Source organism: Octodon degus, unplaced genomic scaffold (genome assembly GCF_000260255.1).
Source record: "Octodon degus isolate 3935 unplaced genomic scaffold, OctDeg1.0 scaffold00001, whole genome shotgun sequence".
NCBI lineage: Eukaryota > Metazoa > Chordata > Mammalia > Rodentia > Octodontidae > Octodon > Octodon degus.
In genome coordinates this window covers 26,002,249-26,026,172 of record NW_004524577.1, presented here as the reverse complement: position 1 = coordinate 26,026,172, position 23,924 = coordinate 26,002,249, and the positions used below count along the sequence as shown (strand labels likewise).

At 40.2% G+C, this 23,924-nt stretch overlaps 1 protein-coding gene across 3 annotated transcripts in view; it reads left to right on the top strand.

The window, feature by feature from the left end:
* Mast4 (microtubule associated serine/threonine kinase family member 4) overlaps positions 1–23,924 on the top strand; it is a 587,536-nt gene that overhangs the window by 280,463 nt on the left and 283,149 nt on the right. For all 3 annotated transcript variants that reach the window (XM_023705080.1, XM_004623035.2, XM_023705162.1), the window contains one exon: positions 21,501–21,532. In XM_023705080.1, coding sequence (XP_023560848.1) covers positions 21,501–21,532 — 32 coding nt within the window. The remainder of the gene's footprint in view (positions 1–21,500; positions 21,533–23,924) is intronic.

Here is a 23,924-nt window from a genome sequence, read left to right as displayed (position 1 = left end):
AGATTTTTAAAGTAAATTTTGTTATGTACAGATAAGTGCTGCAATGTGATATTGGTAGCATTATATTGTAGGAAAACAAATTAACATATCTATCATTGTACATTAATATTTTTAAGAAAAACATATTCTCAGGTACTTCCTAACCCTGCACGGCCACTCGCCCACTTCTGACTTCTATGGGATCATGCCACACTCCCAGGTCCCCCGAGCAACGCGTGTTTGAGCACACTGAACACTGAGTTTCTTGACATAGAAATCAGGGTACCCCAGGGCAGGAAGCAGGAGGAAGTCTTGGAGCTCACGCTATTTCTTTTTTCAGCCTCACAGCTGTCTACTTAGACCTATATTAGTGTTTCTAGGGAAAACAGATTCTAGTTATTTTGTCTGATGCTATATATGAGATATAACATAAAACAGTATTAAATCACTAAAAAATAACACTTAAAACTACCTTTGAAACTGAGTTTCACTAGTACATGTAGTTCATTAGTTTTGTGGCCAGGCCCTATGATAAGTGCTAGGGTTTTAGTACTTAAAAGTGACAGTGAGGATAGCTGGCTGTCTTTTGTCTTCCTAATCTTTTTTTTTTTTAAACTTTGTGAAGTATAACATACAGATATTTTGTTCAGTATTATTTGCTGTGACTTATATCTGGATGTACCCTCTTCCCCCAAAACTTCATATGATCATAGGTGAGGCTTTCCTAGGTATCTGGACATAGGGTGTGGTGCTGCTGGGATTACAGGTGCCCCACCCTGGGTGTGAGTGCCTCCTACCCTAAAGTGTTAAAAGGACAGAAACAAAGTGGCTACTGTTGCTTGCCACTGGTCACGTGCTGCTGCTTTGCTACTTCACTGCTTCGCTACCTTCTGCCCACCATGATCTGCCCCTCTGCCATGCTGCCCTGCCTTGGAGCCAGCTGACTATGAAATGTCTACAGTCTGAGCTTCAGTAAACCTTTCCTCCTTTGATTTGAGGTGTCAGGTATTTTGTCTCAGCAGTGAGAATAAGAATCAAGACACTATGTCTAGATCTTAGAAGCTTGTTTTTCTTTCCAGAGGAGTACAAATCTGAATGAGTGTTCACAAACGACTATGCCCACATAGCCAGCACTCAGATGAGAACCTAAATGATTCCCTTGTGTTACTCTTCAGCACTTCTCAGAATGCTTGAATTTCTGTTGTTTTTGTTGTCACAGTCTTAAGTCTTGTATGATGTTGCTTACAGATAGTGGGTACTACAATACAGTGAGACAGGAATAAATTCCAGTGTTCTACCGCACAGTAGGGTGACTACAGTATACAATAATGCATTATGTATTTCATAAAGAACTCCAAGAGAAAAGTGAGTGTAGGGGCTCCCAATAAGAAATGAGAATGTTTACAGAAATAGAAATGCTAATTATCCCAACTTAGTACTGTTATATAGTGGCAACTTGGTGTGAAAACACTTTTGTTTATGAACAATTTGGTTAACAAACAAAAGTATTCAGCAAAATTTTGTTTTTGTATGCAAACTCTGTCAGGTGATAAATAGGATGTGGCCGTTTTTCCTGCATAAGCAAAAATGTGACCATCTTTTCCAAATTGTTGAACAAATTAATTTTGTGACTTGAGGTACTACTGTGTGTGTGTGTGTGTGTGTGTGTGTGTGTGTGTATGTGTGTATTAGATTATCACATTGTACTTCATACATAGGTGTAATTAGATATCATGCAATACCCCATCCTAATTTATTTCCCAATAAAATGCTAGTGTTACGTCTTTTCTTTTCAACAAAAGACTGGGATTGATCTTCAACATATGAAGAAGTAAAAAAAGATTATGATCGCTATGACTTTTATTATTTCAATTTGGGGGATTTCTACTTTTAAGTCCATATGAAATGTGATCAAAACTATTGGGGAGAAAAATGTCCTTAGTTTAGCCTGTCCCTTTTTCCTAATGTTGTCTGTCTGTCTCTCTGTGTATCTGTCTATCTCTGTGTCTGTCTTCTTCCACTCCCACACATGCACACCTGCTTTTTATTTTTTATATATTTTTTATTTTGAAGAGTAGAAGCAAGAGCAAGAAAAAGAAAAACACAGAAACAGGGTAACATATAATAATACATATGTTACAGATTTTCAAAGCAAGAATAGCTGATTAACAATGATTGATATATTTTCTAGTTTTTTGTCAAATCTGTTGCTTAGATTAACAGATATAGTTATGTAAAATTAGAAATATGATTGAATATTACTGCATTTCAAGAAATCTTAAATTTTTGTTCATCTCTTATGTTCTTTTATTACCTTTAAAAATTACTTTAAATAGAGCATAGTAATAATTAATATGACATTAGGAATGGTACACACTTAGAAGACCAAGATGACAGGTATTTCAAGCATGGTTTACATGTTGCTGTTCTCAGTGTAGTTGCTTAGTTCACAGATACTAGCATAGAGAGTCAAAGTGAGAATTCTACCCATTAACTGCAATTTTCAAATAACTGATGGAAATTCTTAGGGCAATTGCCTTAGCCATCTTGTACATATACATGTGTGGTTTTGCCCCTACCTTATTTTTTTTTATCTTTTTTCCTTTCTTTCTCTTCATTGTTTAATTCTTAAGTTCTGTTACTTTCTATTTAACTGTGTCTATTACACCTTTAAGTTTTTATTTCTTCTTTTGAGTTCTTATGCTAGGGAGACAATACACTATTTACACATGTGGGTCTGGTTTATTTCATTTATGAGTATAGTCTCAAGTTGCATCCACTTAGCTATGAAGGCTGTGAGTTTGTTTTACACCTGCTTTTTATAAAAGCTTGACGCTCCCAACACCCCCGGTGGTCTCCCGTCCAAGTGCTAACCAGCCTTAGCCCTCCTTGGATTTGGAGATCAGACAGGAATAGGCATGTACAGGCTGCTGTGGCTATGCCAGTTTTTCAGCTGGCAAAGATGAAGTGTCGATAGGTCCGTTGTCACAGCCCAACCTCACCTGTGCTTAGGGGACCTCCACCCCCATTTAACAAGCTTGATGTAATATATTTATTGACTTTTCTTAGCATCATCAGACTTGTACTTGCCAAAGACTTGTGTAACAGGAAATTTACAAAGATAAGATTAGCCATTTCTTTGGAGAAAGCATGTAGGAAATATTTAAAATGTATAGGTGAAAAGATGGTGGAGTAATATATCAGTTACCAAATTTGGCTTATGGATTTATGAAGAACTACTGAAATCACCCCTTTGCCTTCAAAGACGTCTCAGTCCTCCGTGCTCCTGTGTTCATCTGTCCCTTGAGTGAAAGCCAAGGCAAAACATGGCCTGCAACTCTATATGGATGGCTTGGTTATTTAAGCAGCCAAGCCTGGTCAGGTCTGGTCTTGCTTCTGAGGATTCCAGTAGGGTTTTGGAAGGATGTTGTTTCTTAGCATTGCTTGAGAGGCGCCACCTGGACAGCTCAGACACACTTGCCGAAGCTCAGAAGCCATGATGACCTTTTTATGACTGCTTTCAATGTGTTGATAACTGCATTGCTTCTTTCAACTTTTTTCAGGTGTGTGTGTGTACACATGTATGCTTTGGTACATACTCCCTTCCAATTACCTAACATATATTTACATATTTCCCACTTGAAAAAGAGGTTGCCTATAATATGCCTACCTATGGATTTTCTTGTTTGTATTCTGGTATGGATTTTTGGAACTTGTGGAATTTGGAGATGGATACATTTCATCAATTTTTGGGAGATCTTTAGACAGGATGTATTTCAGTGTACCTTGTATCTCATCTTCTCCCTTTGCTTCCCGGAAGTCCCTATAAACCTGAGGTAGCAGCTTCCTGTTGTCCTGCAGATGTTAGATACTTATTTTTGTCTTGGCTTTCCTTTTCACTTTTTTTTCTCTTGGTGGTTTATTTCAGGTAATTTCTAATGTTTTGGCTCAAATTTAGCTAACCTTCTCATTGCTTTGTTCTGCCAGTGAATGAGAGCATTCCATTCTGATAAAGTTTTCAGTCTAGCTTTTCTGTTTTGCTTGATTTATGCTTCTGTATCTCTGCCAGAATTTTCTTGTCTTCATTCATCTTGCCATACATTTGCTACTGTATACCTCAGTGCAATTATGTTTTTAGTCTTAGTCTGATAAAACCAAGATCTTGACTATCTCCTTATCTATTTGTGTTGCCTGTTTCTTTTATTAAATATAGGTCACAACAATACCAACACCTAGCTCCAACAGAGAGCAGAATGACTTAGCACCTCTTCCCAAATGTCACGACACAGAAGAGACACACACCCTTTTCTGGAGCTACATATTATTTCATCCCAGTTTACAATTTCATTGACTCAAATGTTAGGCACCTACTGGGAAATTTTAGATACAAGAAGCAAAATCCCAACATCCAAGGATTTCTCTTCTACTTAGACTGGAAGCTTATTATGCAGCATCATTTCTCTTACTTTAAGAAGATCAAAGCAAGCTGGGGAAGCTACAAAATCATACTTAGAAGAGAAAAAAATCATAAAAATGCCAAGTACATAAGCTTATAATCACAGCATTTGGGAGGCTGAGGCAGGAGGATCACAATGTATTCAAGGTCAGCCTGAGCTATCTAGTGAAACCCTGTCTCAAAAAACAAAATGCAAAATAAGTTTACCTAAGAAAACAAATAATAAAAAGTGGTAAGCTTATCTAAGGACAGAAGAGACCCCATGGCTGCTCCAAGCCCTGGCAGAGAAGAAGAGAAGGATTCTCCCATCCATAGGGCAAGCAGGAATGATCCACACTTGTGACATGTATTTCATGTCTAGCTTTCCTTCTTTGTTCATGTGGTAAGCAACTGTTTCTTCCGATTGTTTACATCCCAAATGGAAGTCTCAGAAAGAGGATATTTGCCAATAGAGAAAAAAGAACAAAGATCACTCTTGGCCTTTGATAAGTAGGAGACACAGCTCTACTGTTCTGTCACTTTTATAAACACATGGTTTGTACCATCTGTATTTACTGGGTTTATTTTTCACATGAACTGCAGTGGTATGATATGGCAATCATGTATTTTTATGCTTGTGTTTATTTCTTCAGGGATTTGCTCACTGTCATACACCAGGGATTTGTTTCTGTAACTCTTGTTTTCAATCCTCCTCTGGATATGTCCCTGTAATCTTGTGAGGTGTACAAGGGGGCACTTCACTGAGTCACAGTGCAGCCGCCTATCTCATCACAGTGCGGATCAAGACCGTAATTCAAAGTTAGGAAATATAATAACCAGCATATTATGCAGCGACAATTTCATCTCTTTTTCTTGTGGTTATCCTATTGTACTAAAAGTAGGTCTGAGCTTGTGTCTGTCAATTTGTGTTCTGCATAAGTGCCTGAGCAGTGGCCTTGCTCCCCTCGCTGATGCTCTGTGCCCTGATGGACTCAGGGCACATGGCAGATTATACCCTTGCTCTTCACAGATGCAATCCTCATGCGTTCAGCAGTGCTGGGGAGATCGTGCAGTGGTTCAGTCCTCCAAACTATGCACGCTGGGTGATTCTTCAACTTACTTGAACAGAGAACCTTTTGTGAAGGAAATTTAAATTCTTCTTGTCAAACACTCATTGGGACAGTATGCTAAGTAAAACCTGTTACTCTTTATTTTGGGGACTATGAGACTTTTAGTTTGGTTTATTACTCCACACATCTGGAGAACATTTCACAGCTTCTTGTAAGGACTCCAGAAGCTTGCACCTTTGGGAAGGAAGCCTTTTCTAACCAAGAAGGCTGTCTACTTACAACATTATTACTCTGGGTTTCCTGCTTGGTAACAGTTAATGTTATAATGCTTTGTATTGTAGGATTGTACTCATCTCAGGTGCCTAACTTGTCCAAGGATTGCCCTAGATTCCTGGTCCAGGGAAATAAGCTGGGTCAGCTGTCATATCTCTCCAAATGAAAAAAGACAGCCAGCTGCCTAGGCTGCAATTGGAAGGAAAGGTCAATCAATATATTACCTTTCCTTCCATGTGTTCTTTGACTGCCAGCCGAGTTGTGCCTCCTCACGAGTGGTGGTAATCTCTTCTGCTAAATTTTATTTTAACCTTGCAAACAGGTTAAAGGAAGGGCATGGCTAATGATACCCTTTCTCATATACCTCTGAGCATATTGTTAGCCGGAATCTTGTTGTCTTCTCTTCCAGCTCCATCTCCTGCACAGTCCTGCTTTGATGGTGTATTCTGCAAGTAGCTGGTTTTATTTATTGTGGGAATTTCTCCTAGAGCTCTGTCATGCTCCTGCACAGACAGAATGCAAACATTTTTGTGATTTTGACAGTAGCTGGGATCTATGTGGAATTGGGGGTTTTCAAAACATTTCTCAGTCAATATGTTTACGCTACTTCACCAGCCATGCAGTGTGATACGGTACATCACCAATACTTAAAATAGACTGCAACAGGAGGTCAGAATGGAGCATAGATTTTCTAACACAGCATGTTAGATGAAATGATTTTGTGTACTTTGAAGTGGAAAATTCAATCAGAATTTTCCACACTTTTTAGTTAAAGCAACACTCTTATTTATTGATGAAAGGTAGACTGAGAAAAATACAGAATGCAGAGTTGAAAAACGTCTAGCATATTGTTCCTGGTCATAGCAAGAAATATTCTTTCTCTTATAATTTAATGAAAGCTACATGAGATTGAAAAGTTCTGCTTAAAATATAGAGCTACAGAATACTTGGAACATATGCCAATATGTTTAGCATATATGTGAATAAAAATGGAATCTGGCTATTAAAAAATTTTGTTTTTCATTGGGAGGTGGACTTCATGCTTGATAAATGACAATTACAATTGCCTAGGTGAGTTCCATTGTGGGTTAGTTTTAAAGTAGCAGAGCTCATTTATAAAGCACCTGAGTGTGTCACTAATACAAGAATGAAATAGATTCTCTAAGCTTTCATCGAAGTAGGCTTAGAGAGTATTTAAATTTATGCCTACTTTAAAAAAATCTGTCCTTTGGTGCTCTGAAAATATATCAGCATAAGTACTTAATATATACGATAGTTGAATACTTTACACTTTCAAATTTCAAGACCTTAAGTGCAGTGTCAGGTTTGTGCATGTATATTTGAGAAGAATAATCTAATATTGAAGTGCTCAATGTGTGCCAGTTAGTTTTCTAGATACTTTGTATGTATTATTTTGTTTAATCTCCATAATAATACTATGAGTTTCTATGATCTGCCACTGCCAGGGAGGGAAGAAAGCCACACAGGCACAGGCAGAAGATCAAGTGAGCCCGCCATTCCTTGTGGCATGCAGACTCTTAAGCCACTCTCTGGGCACTGCCTGGACCCCTGTCAGAGGCTTTCTCACCTCAGTGTAGTTATCCTAAGAATGGATAGTCTAGCAACTTAATTAGCCCACGGGATTTAGCACATAGGACTTGTACATTTAGATGTTTCCCTTAAAAGACATGCTTCTTCAAGTCTAGCTGTTTTTATTTTCTGGTGAATATATTGATCAACTCAGTGTAATTCATTTTTCTTTACTTAAAATAGCATTAAAATGACAGAACCATTTAAAAGCATTGGTGAAGATTCATCGTTTTCTTTAATGTGGCATTGAATGTCAGTTAAGGATGCCTGAAACTTCATACTGTTCAGAGTTCTCTGGCCCTAAACTTGATTTTCCCTCTTTGGTAATATTTTTTATACAGTAATATAATCAGTTTTTACCATTGGTATGTGTTTTTACTTTTATTCTATCTAAAGTAAATCTGAAATCAACCATCAATTTCAGATTGCCAGGGTAATCCAGTGGAATTCCACATGAAAGACCTTTTTTCCTCTGTGAAATTCATATATAGTATGCTTGATGTTTTTTAAAGGAATAACATAGGTAATAAGTGTAATTGAAACCAAAATAAAAAACACAAACATCCCTCCACTGCTGCATTTACATGTGACAAGTGCAGGAGCTTCCTGCTTGGAAGTCCCTTTCTTGCTTGGAAGTTCCTTTCCTGATTGGAAGTCCTTTTCCTGCTTGGAAGCCCCTTTATATTTTGGTCCACGAAAATGAGAGTCTACCTTATGAAAATTTTCTTAGGTCTCAAATATAAATGTCTACCCCAGTTGTCATCCTTGTGAGCCAGAAGAATCACAAGGGATCGTTTTGACTTTGAAGCAAGGATTGTGTCTTTGCTGTAAGAACAGAATTCAGTCTTTGGGAAGGCTATTTATAGCCTTATTATAAAACCCCGAAGCCTTTTATTGCTTTTGATGCTTAAACAAAAAGCAAAACCTCCCTGCACTGAAATATTTTCTGCTAATTAACTGTCACAAATGTGATGCTATTAAGCTTAGACTCTCTTTGGTTGACTTCAAAGTCATTAACTTGCACTCAGCCCTCCCAAATATGTTTTGGAAAAAGGAAACAAATCAACAAATCTGTAATCAATGTTTCTGAGCCTTTTCTTTCTCAGAGAATGCAGTCCTAATTTAAGAAGCATTTGGTTGTGGACATTTTCTCCTGTTCTTTGAGTAACACACATTGGTCCTCAAGGTACCCAGCTTGTCTTGATAAGTGGTGTGCATTTCAATATGCTGTGACCAAAGTGACTCTCAAAGTTCAGCATTAAGGATGGATGAAAAATATCAGTTAGGAATGTGTTTAGTTACCAAAAGTAGAAAACTCAACTAATAGCACTTTTTTACAAATAGGGGTTTATTTTTCTCATATAAACCATTTGGGGCCAGCAAGATAGCTCAGCGGTCTAAAGCACCTGCTTAGGCAAGCTTAGGCAAGCGCACGGGGACCGTGGTTCCATCCCTGCACCACGTGCCATGCCAGCCCCTCCCCGGGTGTGCTGAGCCGGCCACCAAAAAAAAAAAAAACAAACAATAACAACAACAACAAACCCCCCCACGCATCTGTTCACAGAATGACAGAACGTTCTGAGCTGGTACAGTATTGTTTCTGCTGTCCTTACTGTGCTGTGTGTAATCTTGGGCAAAGCATGATGTAGTCTTTCTCTTTAGGAAATTAACAATGGCTATTATATTGCATGTTGTTATTTTAAAATTAGTTGCTCAGGTTACCAGATATATCTGTAAGATTGAGCGGACAATATAAACACTAACTATATATATTCCTTCCTTCTTTTCTGCTTTCCCCCATCCCAGTTGTTCTTTTCCTTGAAACTGAAAGAATAAATAACAACCAAAAGGTGCAATAGATATTGTGTGAAACAGGTATAACTTATTCTTAAGACTCAGTTTCTCCATCTGAAAAAAGAACCATATAATCTTTCCTATACCTGAGACTTCTATGAGGCCCTGTGTGAGAAAATGTATAGTGCCTGGCATTTGGAGAACAAACTTGTTCCTACCCTTGTAGTGGTGGCTGCAGTTTTTACAGGAGTGACAGAGTGGACGGTGTGAAATAGGAGGTAGGGTATCTTTCCTTAACCCATGTCCTTCATTCTTGTTCCCCATTCCAGAATTCTGCCAGCTGATGTTGTTTAAAATAGCACATGGGAGGAGGTATTTTTTAACTATTCCAGATTGCACCCTTTAACAAATGGGACCTATTACTTACTAAGTGAAATATATCCTTTGCAGTCCAATTGTTTTATTCTCTGACCTCCTCACAATAAATTTCAGCACCATTAGTGGCTTAAGTTCACAATATTGATTATTTGAATATGTGTGTCATTAATCTTGCATCACTTTCATGCATTTTACATGTGCATTTTAAGGGTGGTCTTTTGCATTTAGATGGGGAGGAATGACCAGAAGAAATTCCACTGGTGAGGATTAGCTTCCTCCAGGCCTCAAGAGCTCCCTTGAGCTGATTTGCCAGTAAATTTCTAAACTAAAATAGGCTTACAGAATAGTGACTGCTAGAAAAACTGCGAGGCATCCTTAGTAAATAAAATGGTTCATCTCAGCAGAGTAAATTCACTGTCATCCGTCAGAGAGTCTCGTCCACTTCTGTTACCCGGGTCTACGGAAAGACGTTTTCTTTTTGTATTAAGGTTGTCTGTAATTTTAACGAAACCTTTGAATTATTATCTGATTTTTGAAAATTGGTTCATAAAAGGATATTGATTCCTTGAATTAGAGACAGTAGAAATGTTGTTTATAGGCATCTGAGTCTCTTTTGATGGGCCTTAGAAGCCACTGTCAAGAAATCTCATCTTACACCTGTGTTAAGATACACTTTTATAAAAATGATCCCAATACTGGATGAATGTTTCTTGGGCAGCGATTTGGGTGTGGCATGTAAGGGAACCAAAAGGTAAAAGCAAAAATCTGCTAAGGGGCATTTTTCTTTCCCCTAATGGCTTAGATTTTTATTACCTGTCATTGATACTCACTTTCCCAGGGCATTTTCCTAGGTAATGAGAAGACCCTAAAATCAAGTAAAGCTTTTGAACACTGAAGCTGTTTGCTACCCTCCTCTTGAAGAATCTTATAGATTTCTAGACATTCTAAAAAGGATCTCATATCCACTATATTAACTAGCTTTTTAGAAGCTTATGAACATTGTAGCTTTTACTGATCCTAGGGAATTGGAACTAACAATAGGCAATAAAAGTCGATGGTAACTTTCTTCCCATATAGGCATGTGCAGATCAATATTTTGAATTTAGTGTAATTTGCTGGTAATAGATGGAAAAACTGAAGGGATTGTGGAGCCTTGTGGGGCACAGCTGTGCATGTTTTCTTTTTGGCTGTGCTCATGGTGGGCCACAGGGGTTCCCCAGGAACAAGCAACATAGTTAAGCTACAGGGTTGATACGCTTATTTATCCAGTCTTCATAAGTCTTTGCTGCACAAAAACAGAAATCACAAAATTTGTTCATGATGATCTTAAGTTCACAGAGACACTGAAGGAGCTCCAACTTTACATTGCCTTCAGGGCAATTATGTTTTAAACGTCTAGCATTGGTGTTGATCTCCTGCTGCTAAAGAAATTTGCCTTCTGATTTAATAGAAGTGTGTGTGTGTGTGTGTGTGTGTGTGTGTGTGTGTGATATTAGTGAAGCCCTTTTTGCTTGGAAACTTCAAATTGTTTCCACAGAACCACGGCCAGACTCAGTCTCCTGAAGTGGAGGGGTGCAGGAGCCAGGCACGCTTGCTCACTAGTTTAACCTCTGTACTTTTTCTCTCCTAGCTCTTCACTTGTGCCCTGTGTGTCTTAATTAATTAAAGTACTGCATTTAATGGGAATAGCTAATGTCTAAAGTGCTGTTTAGGAGCTGTGCTCAGTGCAGGGTGTGCATTCTCATTAATCTTCCTGGCACCCTGTGAGACAAGCTGTCTTATCCTCATTTCATAATTCAGGGAATTGAGTCTTAGGAAAGGCAAGGTGGCTTCTCAAGGACAGTCTCTAGTCCTGTTCTGGATTAGAATATCATTAGTTTGCCATTATGAAATATACAGTTGACTTCAGTGGGGATTTCTTTCACCTTACATTCAGTTGATCTATTATGTATTTTCTATTTTGACTTCTTACATTGTGAAAGACCAGCTCCTCTAACGTGATCAAACTAGTTCCCTTAATTTCAAAAAAGGACACAGAAATTTTTGCTTGAAAGACTCTCCTTTAGTTGTTTAAGAACCATGCATGTGAAATATGTACACTGTGACTGGGCTGGAAGCTTTGAACGTTGAAATATCAAGTACAGTTCACTTAATATAGGGCACGCACCCCATAAACTAGAACTGTATAATATCATAAGTGTTAGTGAGGACTCACCAAAACCCTGCAGAAAAGCCTGTAAACTTCTTAGGAGGCAGGCTTCTTTTTTGTAATACTGACTGAAAAGACAAGGTGTATTACAAATGTCTGATTCCCAGCTTGATTTATTGACATCAAAGGTATACGTGGTAGGAAGTATCAAGAACTGTAGTAATTGAGTGGAGAGGAAGCTTGGGTCATTTGCTCATTTACTTGGGGTTAGCAACGATTTGGCTTGCTACGCCTTTTCTACTTTAAAAATATCTTGTTAAAAGTAATGTATTTGCAGAATTTAACTTCAAATAAAATCAGAATCTATAAAGATAATTTAGGTGTGAAATCTGCTTAGGTCTATGTTGTAGCTTTCTTTTCTATGAGCAGTGTGTTTCTAACTCAGAATGAAGCTTGCAACTTACCCAAGGAGTTCTGTGGTGCAAATATACCAAGGCATTACTTGGTGATGAAAAATAACAAAAATACTCTAGACCCAAGCAAGTGTGCATTTGACACCAAGCTGAGCCATCGCTCAGCTCTGTGACTTACAGAGTTACTTGCCCTGTCTAGTGCCTGCCTTATCTCTCATCCATAAAATGGGAATAGCACACATTCCTTATTACTAATAACAATACACATGTGTCACCATGTAGTAAATGTTAGATATCATTATAAACCTGGAGGTGAGAAGAGTCGAAAGAAATTCCCAGTGTCTGTAAAAAATGTAAAGTGGAAGAGGGGTTTGTCATGGCTGTTTACCTCTTCATTCAAGCAAGGCCTGGGAGGCTGGCTTGTGCTCTTATCTTACTTTACAACTTTATCTCAGGGTCCTCTCTCTGATCTAACTTAAGGGTTCTGTCATTTGCTCGCCCACATTTGGGTTTGCGTCACTTATCTTCCAAAAGGCCCCCAGTGCCTTCAGTATGGTTCCCTCCTGTCTGGGTGGTGTCCATCTCAGCTCCACTGTGTGGCTCTTGTGCTCGCACTCCTCTCTTAATCTGCCTCTGCTCCCCTTCACACTGCCTGATGGGTGGTCCTGGCTGGGCTGTGCCTCCTGCATAACTGAATTTGCTCCCTGTACACATGCTTTTGTGTGGATCACTTGACACCCTGCTATCTGAGTGATCCTTTGATCATCTCTTGCTCTTACTTAAAGGCTTCATGAGCCTCCTATTGCTTGTAACATAATGAATCCACCCCAAAACTACCCATAACCTGGTCCTGCCCTGGCTCTCTGCTCCTGCCCTGTTGTTTTCTTTCTGTTCTCTGGCCAGATAGAGTTCCCTGGGAGCCAAGTGCTGGCTCCCTACATCCCACCTAATGTCATCCATGCCCTCTTCTGAGAGTCCCTTTCCCTACTGTCCTGAGGCTATCTGGCCAACTTCCAGTCATTGTGGAAGAAGGAGCAGGTGCAAGTATTGTGTCACCTAGGGATTTTTGACTCACAAGGAACAGAAAATACAAGTTAAACTGGTTTAAACAATAAAGAGATACGAATGACTCTTGTACCCCAGAAATCTAGACACATGCAAGTTAAGAGCCACTGTTGCAAAGGAATCACCTAAGACTGCATTTTTTCTGTCCTTCTTTGCCACCTTTGATGCCTGTCCTTGTGGCTGCTTTGAGCTTCCTGGAGTTAGCACTCTTCCTTTGCTGTTATCTCTCTTGGACATGGGTCAGGAACATTCTTTCCTAGGACCCCTGAACAAACACCATTTTGCATATGATTTTCCCAGAGTGGAAAAAGACATCTTTGAACCAATTCCACTGGTCGAGAAAACAAGCTTTGGTATTAGCTTACCTTCCTCAGCTTGTCTTGAGCCCGAGGCTAGTGTTGATTCCATCAGCCCTGTCATCCTGAGTAACAGGACATGTTGGGTGAGCAGCAGCCCTGACTAGCCTCACAGAAAAGGAGCCATGCCCCCTCTGAGCCTCTCACACTTTGAAAAGACTTCTATTCCAGGCCTTTTCACGCTATATTTTACAGTGAGTAAAGTCCTTTATCCCCAGAGCCTGGCTATCACCTGCCATGCCAACCTTTACTAAAAAGTGTGTGATTGAATAAAGGAAACCCATTTTGCTTGCTTTAATCCCCAAATATGCCCTTGCCTTTACCCTTGGCAAAAGATTTTTGCTTTCTGCATTCTGAAGTTCCAAGAACTCCTAGTGGATTGCTTCAGTTTCACTTTGCTCTCCTTCAAAGGATACCTGTTTTCCTCTCTATCTTGCTTCCTCTTTAGCAGAAAAGCTACTCTCTCTCACTGCTGTCATCATTGCCAGGTTTCCCTGCTCATGTCTTCCCTGGGTGGCCTTCTCTTAGTCCCTCACAGCACCACTCTAGGGCTTGGATATGTCTACTTGTGGCTTGGGCATGATTGTCTAGTTTGTCGTCCAAAGTTTTGTGTGTTGGACTCCTGGTTCTCGGTGTGCAGTGTTGAGAGAACCTTTGAGAGGTGGGACCCTGGGGGAGGTGACTGCCTTTGGAGGTGTCACCCTCAGATGGGATGAGTGAAGTTCTTGCAGGACCCTAGTGCCTGCAGGAGTGAGTTATGATGAAAAGAGCCTAGACACTGCGCACTTGGGCTTCCGGTTTCTAAGTGGAATCCCACACGTGTCCTCGCTATTGTGCCATCCACCACGAAACGCTCACCAGAGGCCCAGCAAGTGAGGTTGGCTGGCTTGGGCTTTCCGCCTCCGAAGCTGGGAGATAAATAATCCTCTGAAGTTTCTTAGCCTGAAGTGTTTTAGTATAGCAGTAGAAAATGGACAAACACACCATCGTTTGATAATTTTCATAAGTGTGTAGGGAAAAGAGGTATGATCGGATGCTAAGGGTCCCACTTGGATTCCATCATCTTCTGGCTCTTTGCTAATCTCCTCTGGATGTTCTCTGGAAGTGTCCTTCCCAGGGATCTGGTTAATTTTGTTTTAAAGCTCATTGACTCACTTTATAATCAGCTCCTACAAAACAAAAATGGATGTATGTCTTGTGACTCAGAAACTTTCAGTGGGGAGGGCTTTGGAAACCAATGCCAAAGTCTTGAGGATAATAGCTATTTATCTGAGTTTATAGAACAAAGCAACTTGGAAGAAAGGGGGGAAAAAGTAGCTACTTTTTGTTTCTGTGTTTTCCAAAGGAAGGGTTTATGTGGTTTAGATTAAGTGAAATTTATATAAAAATCCAGCAACCAACTTGTGTGAGCCTTTTAATGTTTATTTAGCTTAATGTTACTAGCATGTATACATACATTAAGGCATGTTATGATTAAAAACACAGAAAAAGAATGCAGTAGAGCCCATAAAAAGGAATAGACCCTTTTGGATTCTTGACTTCCTCAAATTTTGCACAAGGATCTTACTGGTTTGGTACAGTGAATGGTCCGAATGTTCAAGCATTTCTAGAGTGATCTACCTTCTGATTTGGCAGCTTTGCTCCTTGTACTTTATGGGCAGCTTCGTGGAGTATTTGAGGGTTGTTTGAAAGGCAGTTTTGCTTTCTGTTCTGCTTTCATGTATGATCCAGTTGTGTGGTATAAATTTTTCTGTAAGCTATTTCTGCTTTCATAAATGACTCAGAAATGAGGGCAAACAGAGGCCCTAGCCTGTCTTTAGCGATTTAGTGCCTGGATGAGCTACTTCTGTGGTTTCTTGTTTGCTGTTTCTTTTCTTTTCTTCTTTTTTTTTTTTTTTAACGTATATAGGGTCTCACTACACAGATCAAACTCATAGTGATCCTCCTGTTTTCAGCCTCCCAAGAGCTGGGATAACAGGTGTGGGCTACCACACCCAATCAGTCACTGCCTCAGCATGCTCTGGAGGCTGGGCCAGGACTGCACGTTGAGAATCGAACCCCATCCCTGCGCCTGCGTAAACAGGCACTTTAGTCTGCTGAGCTATCTGGCAGACCCTGAATGAGTTAAGGCCAGGAGAGTCTGTTTCAAGCTTTTGCCTCAGTGACCGTGGCCGTATCTTTCTTCACCCCACGATGCTTCCAACTTGTGAAGGCAGTGACTAAAACCTCAAGCTTCACTGCCATCGTGACAGCCTAGCACACTGACATTCCCTAAAGAAAAACATCCAAAGGAAAAAGGCTTATGCAAATTAATAGTCCTTGAGGGGACCTCAAATTACTAGCCTCTAATAAACAACTTAGGGAAAGAGCTCTCTCTGCAACCCCAGGGATGGCACGCAGGCAGTGGCACTGTTAAAAGCTCCCTGGGTGACACTAACATGTTGGCTGGTTTCAGAATCACTGCTTCCACCAAATTAGCCAGTGTTCAGAACCCCAGCCACAGCCGCAGTGGCTCATCTCCTGCTGTTTTCTCTCCCCTGTTGGCATTTAAACATGCAGGTTATGTTGCATAACTTTGCACCTGGTGATAGTTTTTTTGTTTTATGTGTGTGTGTTTCCCCAACTGGCTTTTAAATGTGTTTTAGCATGCTGTTGTTGTTGTTTTCCCCTTGTACATCACTAATGGTGTCTGATACATTATCTTGCACATCTTGGTTCCTTGAATTCTTTCCTTAAATTAATAGTTTGTCAGTGCAGAGTACTTGTAGTAAGCCTTAGTGCGAGGAAGATGCCACCACTGACGAAGGAAAAATGACACTAGGGAAGCACATGAGCATTATTTGATTGACTGTCATGCTGAGGATAGAACTCAGGGCCTCTTGCATGCTAGGCAAGTGCTATACCCCTGAGCTCCCTCCCCAGCCCAAGCATAGGAGCTTCACACATTTCTAGAAAGTGCTGGGGAAAGACTGTGTGTTGCACATTGCCATTCTGTTTTTTCAGGGTATTGAGGTTAGGGGAGAAAAAGGCACGTTGCCCAGATTTCACATGCCCTTCCTTTCTGTGGAGAAGCTCCAGAATGTGAAGCTTGGTGGGCTTGGTCCTGCTTCTGGGTGTGCTAGTGAGGGGAACCCCTCTTCCTTTCTGCTACCCATGAGGCAGGTGGCCAGAGACCTGGGCTACTCCTGCCTACACTCACAGGCACCATCAAGAAGCCATGTGTGGCAGGTGTGGGGACAGAGAGGTGCTTCCTGGGGCAGGCTTCCTGGGTGCTTCCTGGCTCTCCTGAGATAGGAGTCCTAACTGAGCTGCTCCCAGGTGTGACAGTCTCTGGCTTTAGTTGCTTAGCTATTGTCCAGTTTCTGATACCATCTCCTCAGCCAACCTGTTACCTTAGAATGCTGTTATCTGCCCTCGATATAGGTTTTATACTCCTCAGCCTCCTTCACTTCCCATTGTTTTCCAGTACCCCAACGCTGCTAGCTTAGTATTTCCTCTGGCTGTGTGCGGCAGTCTCCGCATTTCCCATGGGTGCAGTGCCCATGTGCCACATCTTCTCCCCTTGCTCCATCTGTTTTCTCCTCATCCTCCAGAGCCTGACACCCATATCAGCTTATGTGATGAGAATCTCTTTTTAGCCCTGACCTCTTTCCTGATCCCAGCGAATAGGTCTGATTGCCTGTTTGGACTCTAGTTGGCATTCCCGTCTCACCAGACTTCATTTTTTGTGTGGTACGTGCACGCGCATCTGTGTGTGTATTTGGTATTTGTGTACAGAATATCTCTGGAAAGTTCCATGATAGCAGAGCTATGTGGCTGTAGGATAAGGGTGGAAAGCAGATTGTTCATTGTGTCATCTTTTATATATTTTGATACCTGTGGATATAGTAATTCTCCCAACATTTTAAGTTATCTTTAAGTTTTTAGGTTTAGTAGTGCTTGCTTGCCATACATAATGATCGCCTTCATCGTGGCAAGGCACTGGCACGTGCACATAAGAATTCTTAATTCGTTGTACTTCCCCTTGGTGCAGCCACTTGGCACGTGGTCCGCGCATGGGCAGCCTTGAGCGGCCCGCGGCCCAGCTCGCCTTTTCTTCCTTCATGCTCCGTTACACAGGCCAAAACATTTTTGTCTTCTCTATGCTTTTTTCTTCCATGTTCCATCACCATTTCCTTTGTAAATTTTATAAAATCATCTCTCTGACCTGACTAGTTACCATCTTTCTTACTCCATTCCTACCACAGCTTTCTCTTCCCTATTTCTGTATCCTCCTCAAACAGGTGTTAAATAATGCCTTCAGAGAAGCTCAGGTTATCTAGATGCTTGTTCATCTTATCCATTCTCCATGTTCTCCACCACCCCTTAGTCTTTTTTTCCTTTCCTTCTTTTTTTGTGATATGTTTTAAAGAATAATTCTGAAATAGCTTTAGATTTATTGGCACATTTGAGGATAGCTCAGCAAATTCTGTATTTCCTTCCTCTGGCTTCCCTTAACATACAGCCTCAATACATTTGTTGAAGCTATTAGATAGCCTAGGCGCGTGGACTCAGACCTCCACTGTGGGCTTGAAGTCGCCAGCATTCCACTGCGAGGCGCTTTCTGATCCTGAATCCAGGCTAAAATCCTACACTGCATTTGGTTGTCATATCTCCTTTGTGTCCTCTGATCTGTAACGGTTTCTTAGTCTGGCCTTATTTTTCACAACCTTGACACTTATAGGGGTCCTTGTTGGATATTTTTGTAGGCTGTGCCTCCATTCAAGTTTGTCTGGTGCTTTTTCATGACTAGAATTATGGATTTTTGGGGGGAGAATGCCGCAGGGTGGAGTGTCTTTCTCATCTTATATCAGAGGTGCCTGATGTCTGCACTTCAGGGTAGTGCCTACAAAGTGCTGCAGTTTTCTCTGTTGTCCTCATGAACAAAATAAGTTCTTTTCTGCTGCTGAGGTCAAGGGTGGCTGGGGAAGGGGGTACAATTGGTCCTCATTATCGCGGACACTCTGTGAATTTTCTCCCTGCATTCCAGGACCCCTTTAGCATTTTCTGCGGTTGCCTATGGTGGTCTGCAGCTTCAGGGCTCAAGCGACCCCCTTGACTCTCCAAGTGGTGGGGTTACAGCTTTTCTCAGGGATCTCAAGAAAATGGCCAGGTTCTAACACAGATGAATCTCATTTCACTTTTATTTCCAGCGTAAGTATCGCTAACACTTTCAGAAAGGGGACAAAGGATATCATATCCAGCAAATTATGATTAAGAGCAACTTCAAAAGATATTAAATGTCTCTGAGTAATCACTGTCATTGAATGACATAATTTTTTAAAAAATATTTTAAAATGTTAAGAATTTCTTTAACCTAGTGATAATAAACAACATACTGTTTAGTTCAGAAGGATGGTTCTTGCTCCTTTTCTGGTGTACTTCTAGCCCCCTCTGATTCTTACCTGCCACTAAATTTTAACACATCCCATACCTACCAAGCATAAGCTTTGGTTTATGACCAGTGGCACACGTATTATCTTATTTTATAGCATGTGTTAGTGACCTTATCCTGATATCAAGGAAAGAAAGTGAGGACCTGTGGAGCATACTGCAGGGGCTGGCGGTAAAATCCCTGATGCCCTTCTTTTGTGTCCGACGGGTGCAGATTTATCAGCATGTGGTCTCCATGCATTAGGGCAGGCGCTGCTCCTGCTCTGTCTCCAATTGCTTCGCCCTCCTGGTATTTGCAGACTTTTGCAGCCACCGTTCACGAGGTCTTGGCCACAGCGCCTTCATTCCTCTCGCTTTATTACCATCACATCTGATTCCAATTTGCTACCAAATTGAGTTTCCAGTTCCGAGCCTGACATTCCAGCCGTCAGGTGGATTAGCTCCTTCAGCTTGGTTAGTGCAGTGGCTTCAGGTCAGTTGGTGACAGCAGTCGATTAAGTGTCCTGCGCGTCTCAGCTTGGAATCTGGGCTTCTGCCACATGGAACATCAGGGCTGGGTTACCCAATGTAACCTTCCTCCTTGTTTAGAGCTCATAATTCTAGACCTGCTGGAAATACTTGTGATTAAGAGCACAGTTGGTTTTTCTCCCTTATCTGGCTGTTTCGGCAGCTCCTTTCCTCAGAGCGAAGCCCTCCATTTCCAGTCAGTTCATGGCAGGGTATGATTGGTTGAGTTACAGCATTTGGGTCATTCATTTGGCTTTTGCCTCTGAAATCTTCTTACTGATCTATTTACATAGCTAGCTGAAATAACACTTGGTCATCTATCAGCCAAAATGCTTGGCTTCTCACTTTTTGTTGTTACTGTTAATACTTAGGAGTCTTCATGCTGCCATCAGAGTAACTTATTGGAAAAAGCAGAACTGTTTTGGCTCTAAGTCTAGAGAAACAGTCTGGCCTAGGAAGCACTCTCTTTCTTTCATTCTCTTTCTCCCTCATTCCTCAACCTCTACCTCTACCTCCATCTCTCTTGTCTTTTTTTTTTTCCCCTGTAACTAAATGCAAAATTTAGTTCTGTACCTGCATTTCAGCTCCTGAGTAAAAGTCTTGGTTAAAGACCATTGTCTTTCCACTAGGGCTTTTAGCAAATGAAGGTATATTTAAGTTTCAGAATCAGAGGGCCAAGTTCAGCAAGCACTGTAATTTCTTGTGGATAATCAAGGTTTCCAGAGAAAAGCAAAATCAGACGACAACAACAATGCAGTAAAGCATTCACTGAAACCACCATATAAGCCCTGAAAAGAAAATGTTAGCTATAGGGGGAAGGAAGACCCAAGGCATTGAGTCTTGCTATGAAACAGTGATTGGATTACTCTTGCTCACTATGGAAACCTACCTCCTCGCTAATGGGGAGGGCAACCTGTGTTTAAAGCCCGACCCCGGGCTTTCCTGGTCTCTAGGCAGATCCTCTCCAGGCCATTTTCTGAAGCTGTGCGAGCATGAATCACACTGCTGGGAAGTGCTCTATAAAGCCACTGCTACCACAAACATTTCAGGATCCAGTATCAGTAGGAAACTAAAGGTGAACTAGAAGCGGTTGAACAAGGGGCAACACCTTTCAAAAGAGAATGCTCCAGCTCCTGGAAAACAGAAAGTAAATGAGAGCTCTAGGAATGAAAACTACATTTAGTTGAGTCTTCTGAATGTATACTGCACTTCATTTTAAGAAGTGACCAGAGGACTCATTGTTTCCTATTTTTAAATTATTGTTATCAGGTAATCACACGAGTATCTATGCTTCTGGAAACTTCCTCAGTAGGTGGAGGTATATTTGGATCTATTTTCCATTGGTTGGCTTGTTTGGTTGGTTTATTGTTTAACACCCCCCACCTCTCTGTGATAAATAATTATCTTAATTTGAGATAAGTATGAGAGCATCCTCCTAAAACTGTGAAACACTCTGGTGATTTTTGTGGCTCTCTGGTTCCCTTTTAGAGATTCATTAACCTGCTTTTAAATATTCTAAGTGGTAAAATCATATTTGTTTTGAGAAATAAGCCCAGAAGGAAACCTTCTGCATCATCTTTTTTTAAAAAAAATAAAGCATAATATTTGGTATGCATAACACTGCATGAATTTCCTCTGTTGAGAGTAAGAAGCCTGATTTAACTGCCTTTTTTCATTTCACTTAATTATAATCTTGTAAAATTTCTGCTACTCCTTCTATCTGTTTCCTGTTTAGAAAGTGCCTTGGTTCTTCAGATTTTCCTTATGCTCAATTATAGGGCAGTGGAACTCAGTATGTTCCTGTAGTTGCTCTGGGAGGATTGCTATTGTTTGGTGCTCCAGAATTCAGACAAACTGTGTTTGTACTTTAGACACAGTGTACCAAGAGAATAGTAGAAGGAAGGATTCATTATAAAATTATGGCATGAAAAGTTTTTTAGTAGAGGGAACACCAGATGAAGCGTAATGAAGGATGGTACCCTGTATGCTATCTACTTGGTATCCTGTAGTCTGAGGTTAATGTAGCATCTCCTATATGTGTTTTTTTCTCTCTTGCAGAAGGAGCTGAGTCTCCCCCGAAGAGGAAGTCTGTAAGTAGTACTGTTTGTTCCTTGTTTCCTTTTTGTGCCAATGTGCCATTTCTGACTTGTTAGGCTTCAATGGTGGTTGGAGATTAACGTTAATGGAATTAAGAAAGCAGAAAACATTGATTTATAAAAGTCAAATAGTAATGATTTTGCTATAATTTCTAAGGTTTATTCCTTCTGGACAGTGTAAATCAACACGTATGTTTATTCATAGGAGGATCTTAATTTTTAAAACTTCCATTATATAACCAAGTAAAAGCATTATTTGGCCTGCAGATAGTATAAATTGATCTGCATCAGAAATTAGTGCTCATATATTCTGGAAATCCATGAATTTATACTGTGGATTTTATACAGAGTCAATTATATAATCTTGCATTTGAATTGGTGGACACTTTGAGCTAGCTAAACTTTGTACTACTAGATTTAGAGCTTGTTGAACTGATTCATGTAATACTTTTATTTTTAACAGATTTAAGAACCTTGACTTGATTTCTTTATAGTGTGGTTAAACCTTTTATTTATAAGGCCAGTCATATATTTGGATAAGTTATAGGTTTTTTTCATTAAAAATTTGCAGAATGAAATTAAATGCCCTTAATATTGCTGTACATGTTGAATAGATTTGTTATCAATTTTTACTATGTCAGGACTGATCTAGAAGTATTTACATTTGCTATCTAGCATATATACATACATATATATATATATATATATATTTTTTTTTTTTTTAATGTATTTGGTACAGGGTCTCCTTACACATCTCAGATTCGTAGTGATCCTTCTGTTTTCAGCCTCCCCAGTGCTGGGATTATAGGTGTTCACACCACACTTGACGCTCAGACTCAGTGGCTGGCTTGGTGTGCCCAGGAACAGGGCTGGCACAGCATGGGGTACCAGGAATTGAACCCCAGTCCCTGTAGTTACCTAAATAGGTGCTTAGTCCACTGAACTCTCTCCCCAGCCCTGTCTAACTTGTATTAAAGACACTTGTGAATAAGGTCATTCCTCTTTTAAAATATTAATATATTTAAGTTTTTTGAGTCTTATTACAATTTTAAAAATATGGTAACTTTGAAAGATCCTAAATTTTAGAAAATTTTGGCTTTATCTAAATATCATCAGCTGTGATTATTTTATTACTATTTTATTTTTTTACGTTAAAAAAAAACTTTAGACTTCCAGGAGGATACTGGATTGTTACTCTTGGAAAATGTGCTTGTTAGCTTCTCTGAGGCTCCCAGCTTCTGCTGCTATGGCCCAGCGCTCTGTGGCCTGGTAGCTTGAACTGGGAAGTTCCCTGAAACTCTTGTGTTTTTCTGTGTCTCGATGAAAACTCCCTTGCCTCACCCAGGGAGAGCTTAAACTGTGAATATTTCATGATAATGAGAAATCAGAAATGAAAAAAAAGAGCAAAAATTAAATGAAATATCATTAAGGAAAAAGATCTTATTTTATTTGCACTTTTATTTAGGGTCAGACTTTGGTTTTAGCCTTTCTAATAAGTTACACTTGGGTTTATTGGAATATTTTCAATAATTATTATAAAGATCGTGTTAACTAGCATATTAAATTCCTTCTGTCTATTTAAGAGCTAGTTTTCCTTTTGTAGTTAAGTCTCAGTGTCAGCTAATAGCTCTACATTGATAAGAAAAATCTGTGATGAAGAAAATAATTAAATTCCTCTTGATGACAGAATGTAATCTTTAATGAAAAAGGATAATGAAATAAGTTGTTTGGCGCCCATATTTGAATACATAGTGACACAGAGAATTTTATGAGTCATTTAGAATCTCCTGCTTAATAAAAATCGATTAGTGGTTCAGCTTATAGAGCAAAGTCTGTGTGTATGCCAACATAAAACTACCTTTGTCGATGAATTTTTTGAAATCACTCTTTCCGTGTGAAATAGCCCCCAGATAAACATGCTCCTTCGTATTTTCTGTTACATACAAACACCCCTCAAAGAATGAACGGTGCCTGACGCGGCTGTTCTGGCAGCACTGCCACTCAGCGCTGTTAGCGAGCACCATGCAGAGGGCCAGCCACTATGTTCTCATCAGAGCTTCATTTTTGATGTTGAGAAAAAGAAATCATTCCCCAAATCAAGGCTGGAGTGATTTTAATACAGATCTGAGGAAGTTGATCACACGAACGTTTTTATTAGGTGTTGGTGCTAGCCACCCACTGTCACGGTACCTGATTATTAAACCTGGTGACAACTTCGCAGCTTATTTACAGCGCTTATGTGACTGATGCCAACGCTTTCAAAGTGTTCTCTGCCTCCTAGAAAAACTGGTGATTGGGCCCACTGGCTGCTGAACCCTTTTCCTCCCGGGTTAACAGCGAGCATCTGCACATAGGCATGTGCTGTGGTCCTCTTCGACTCTGCTTA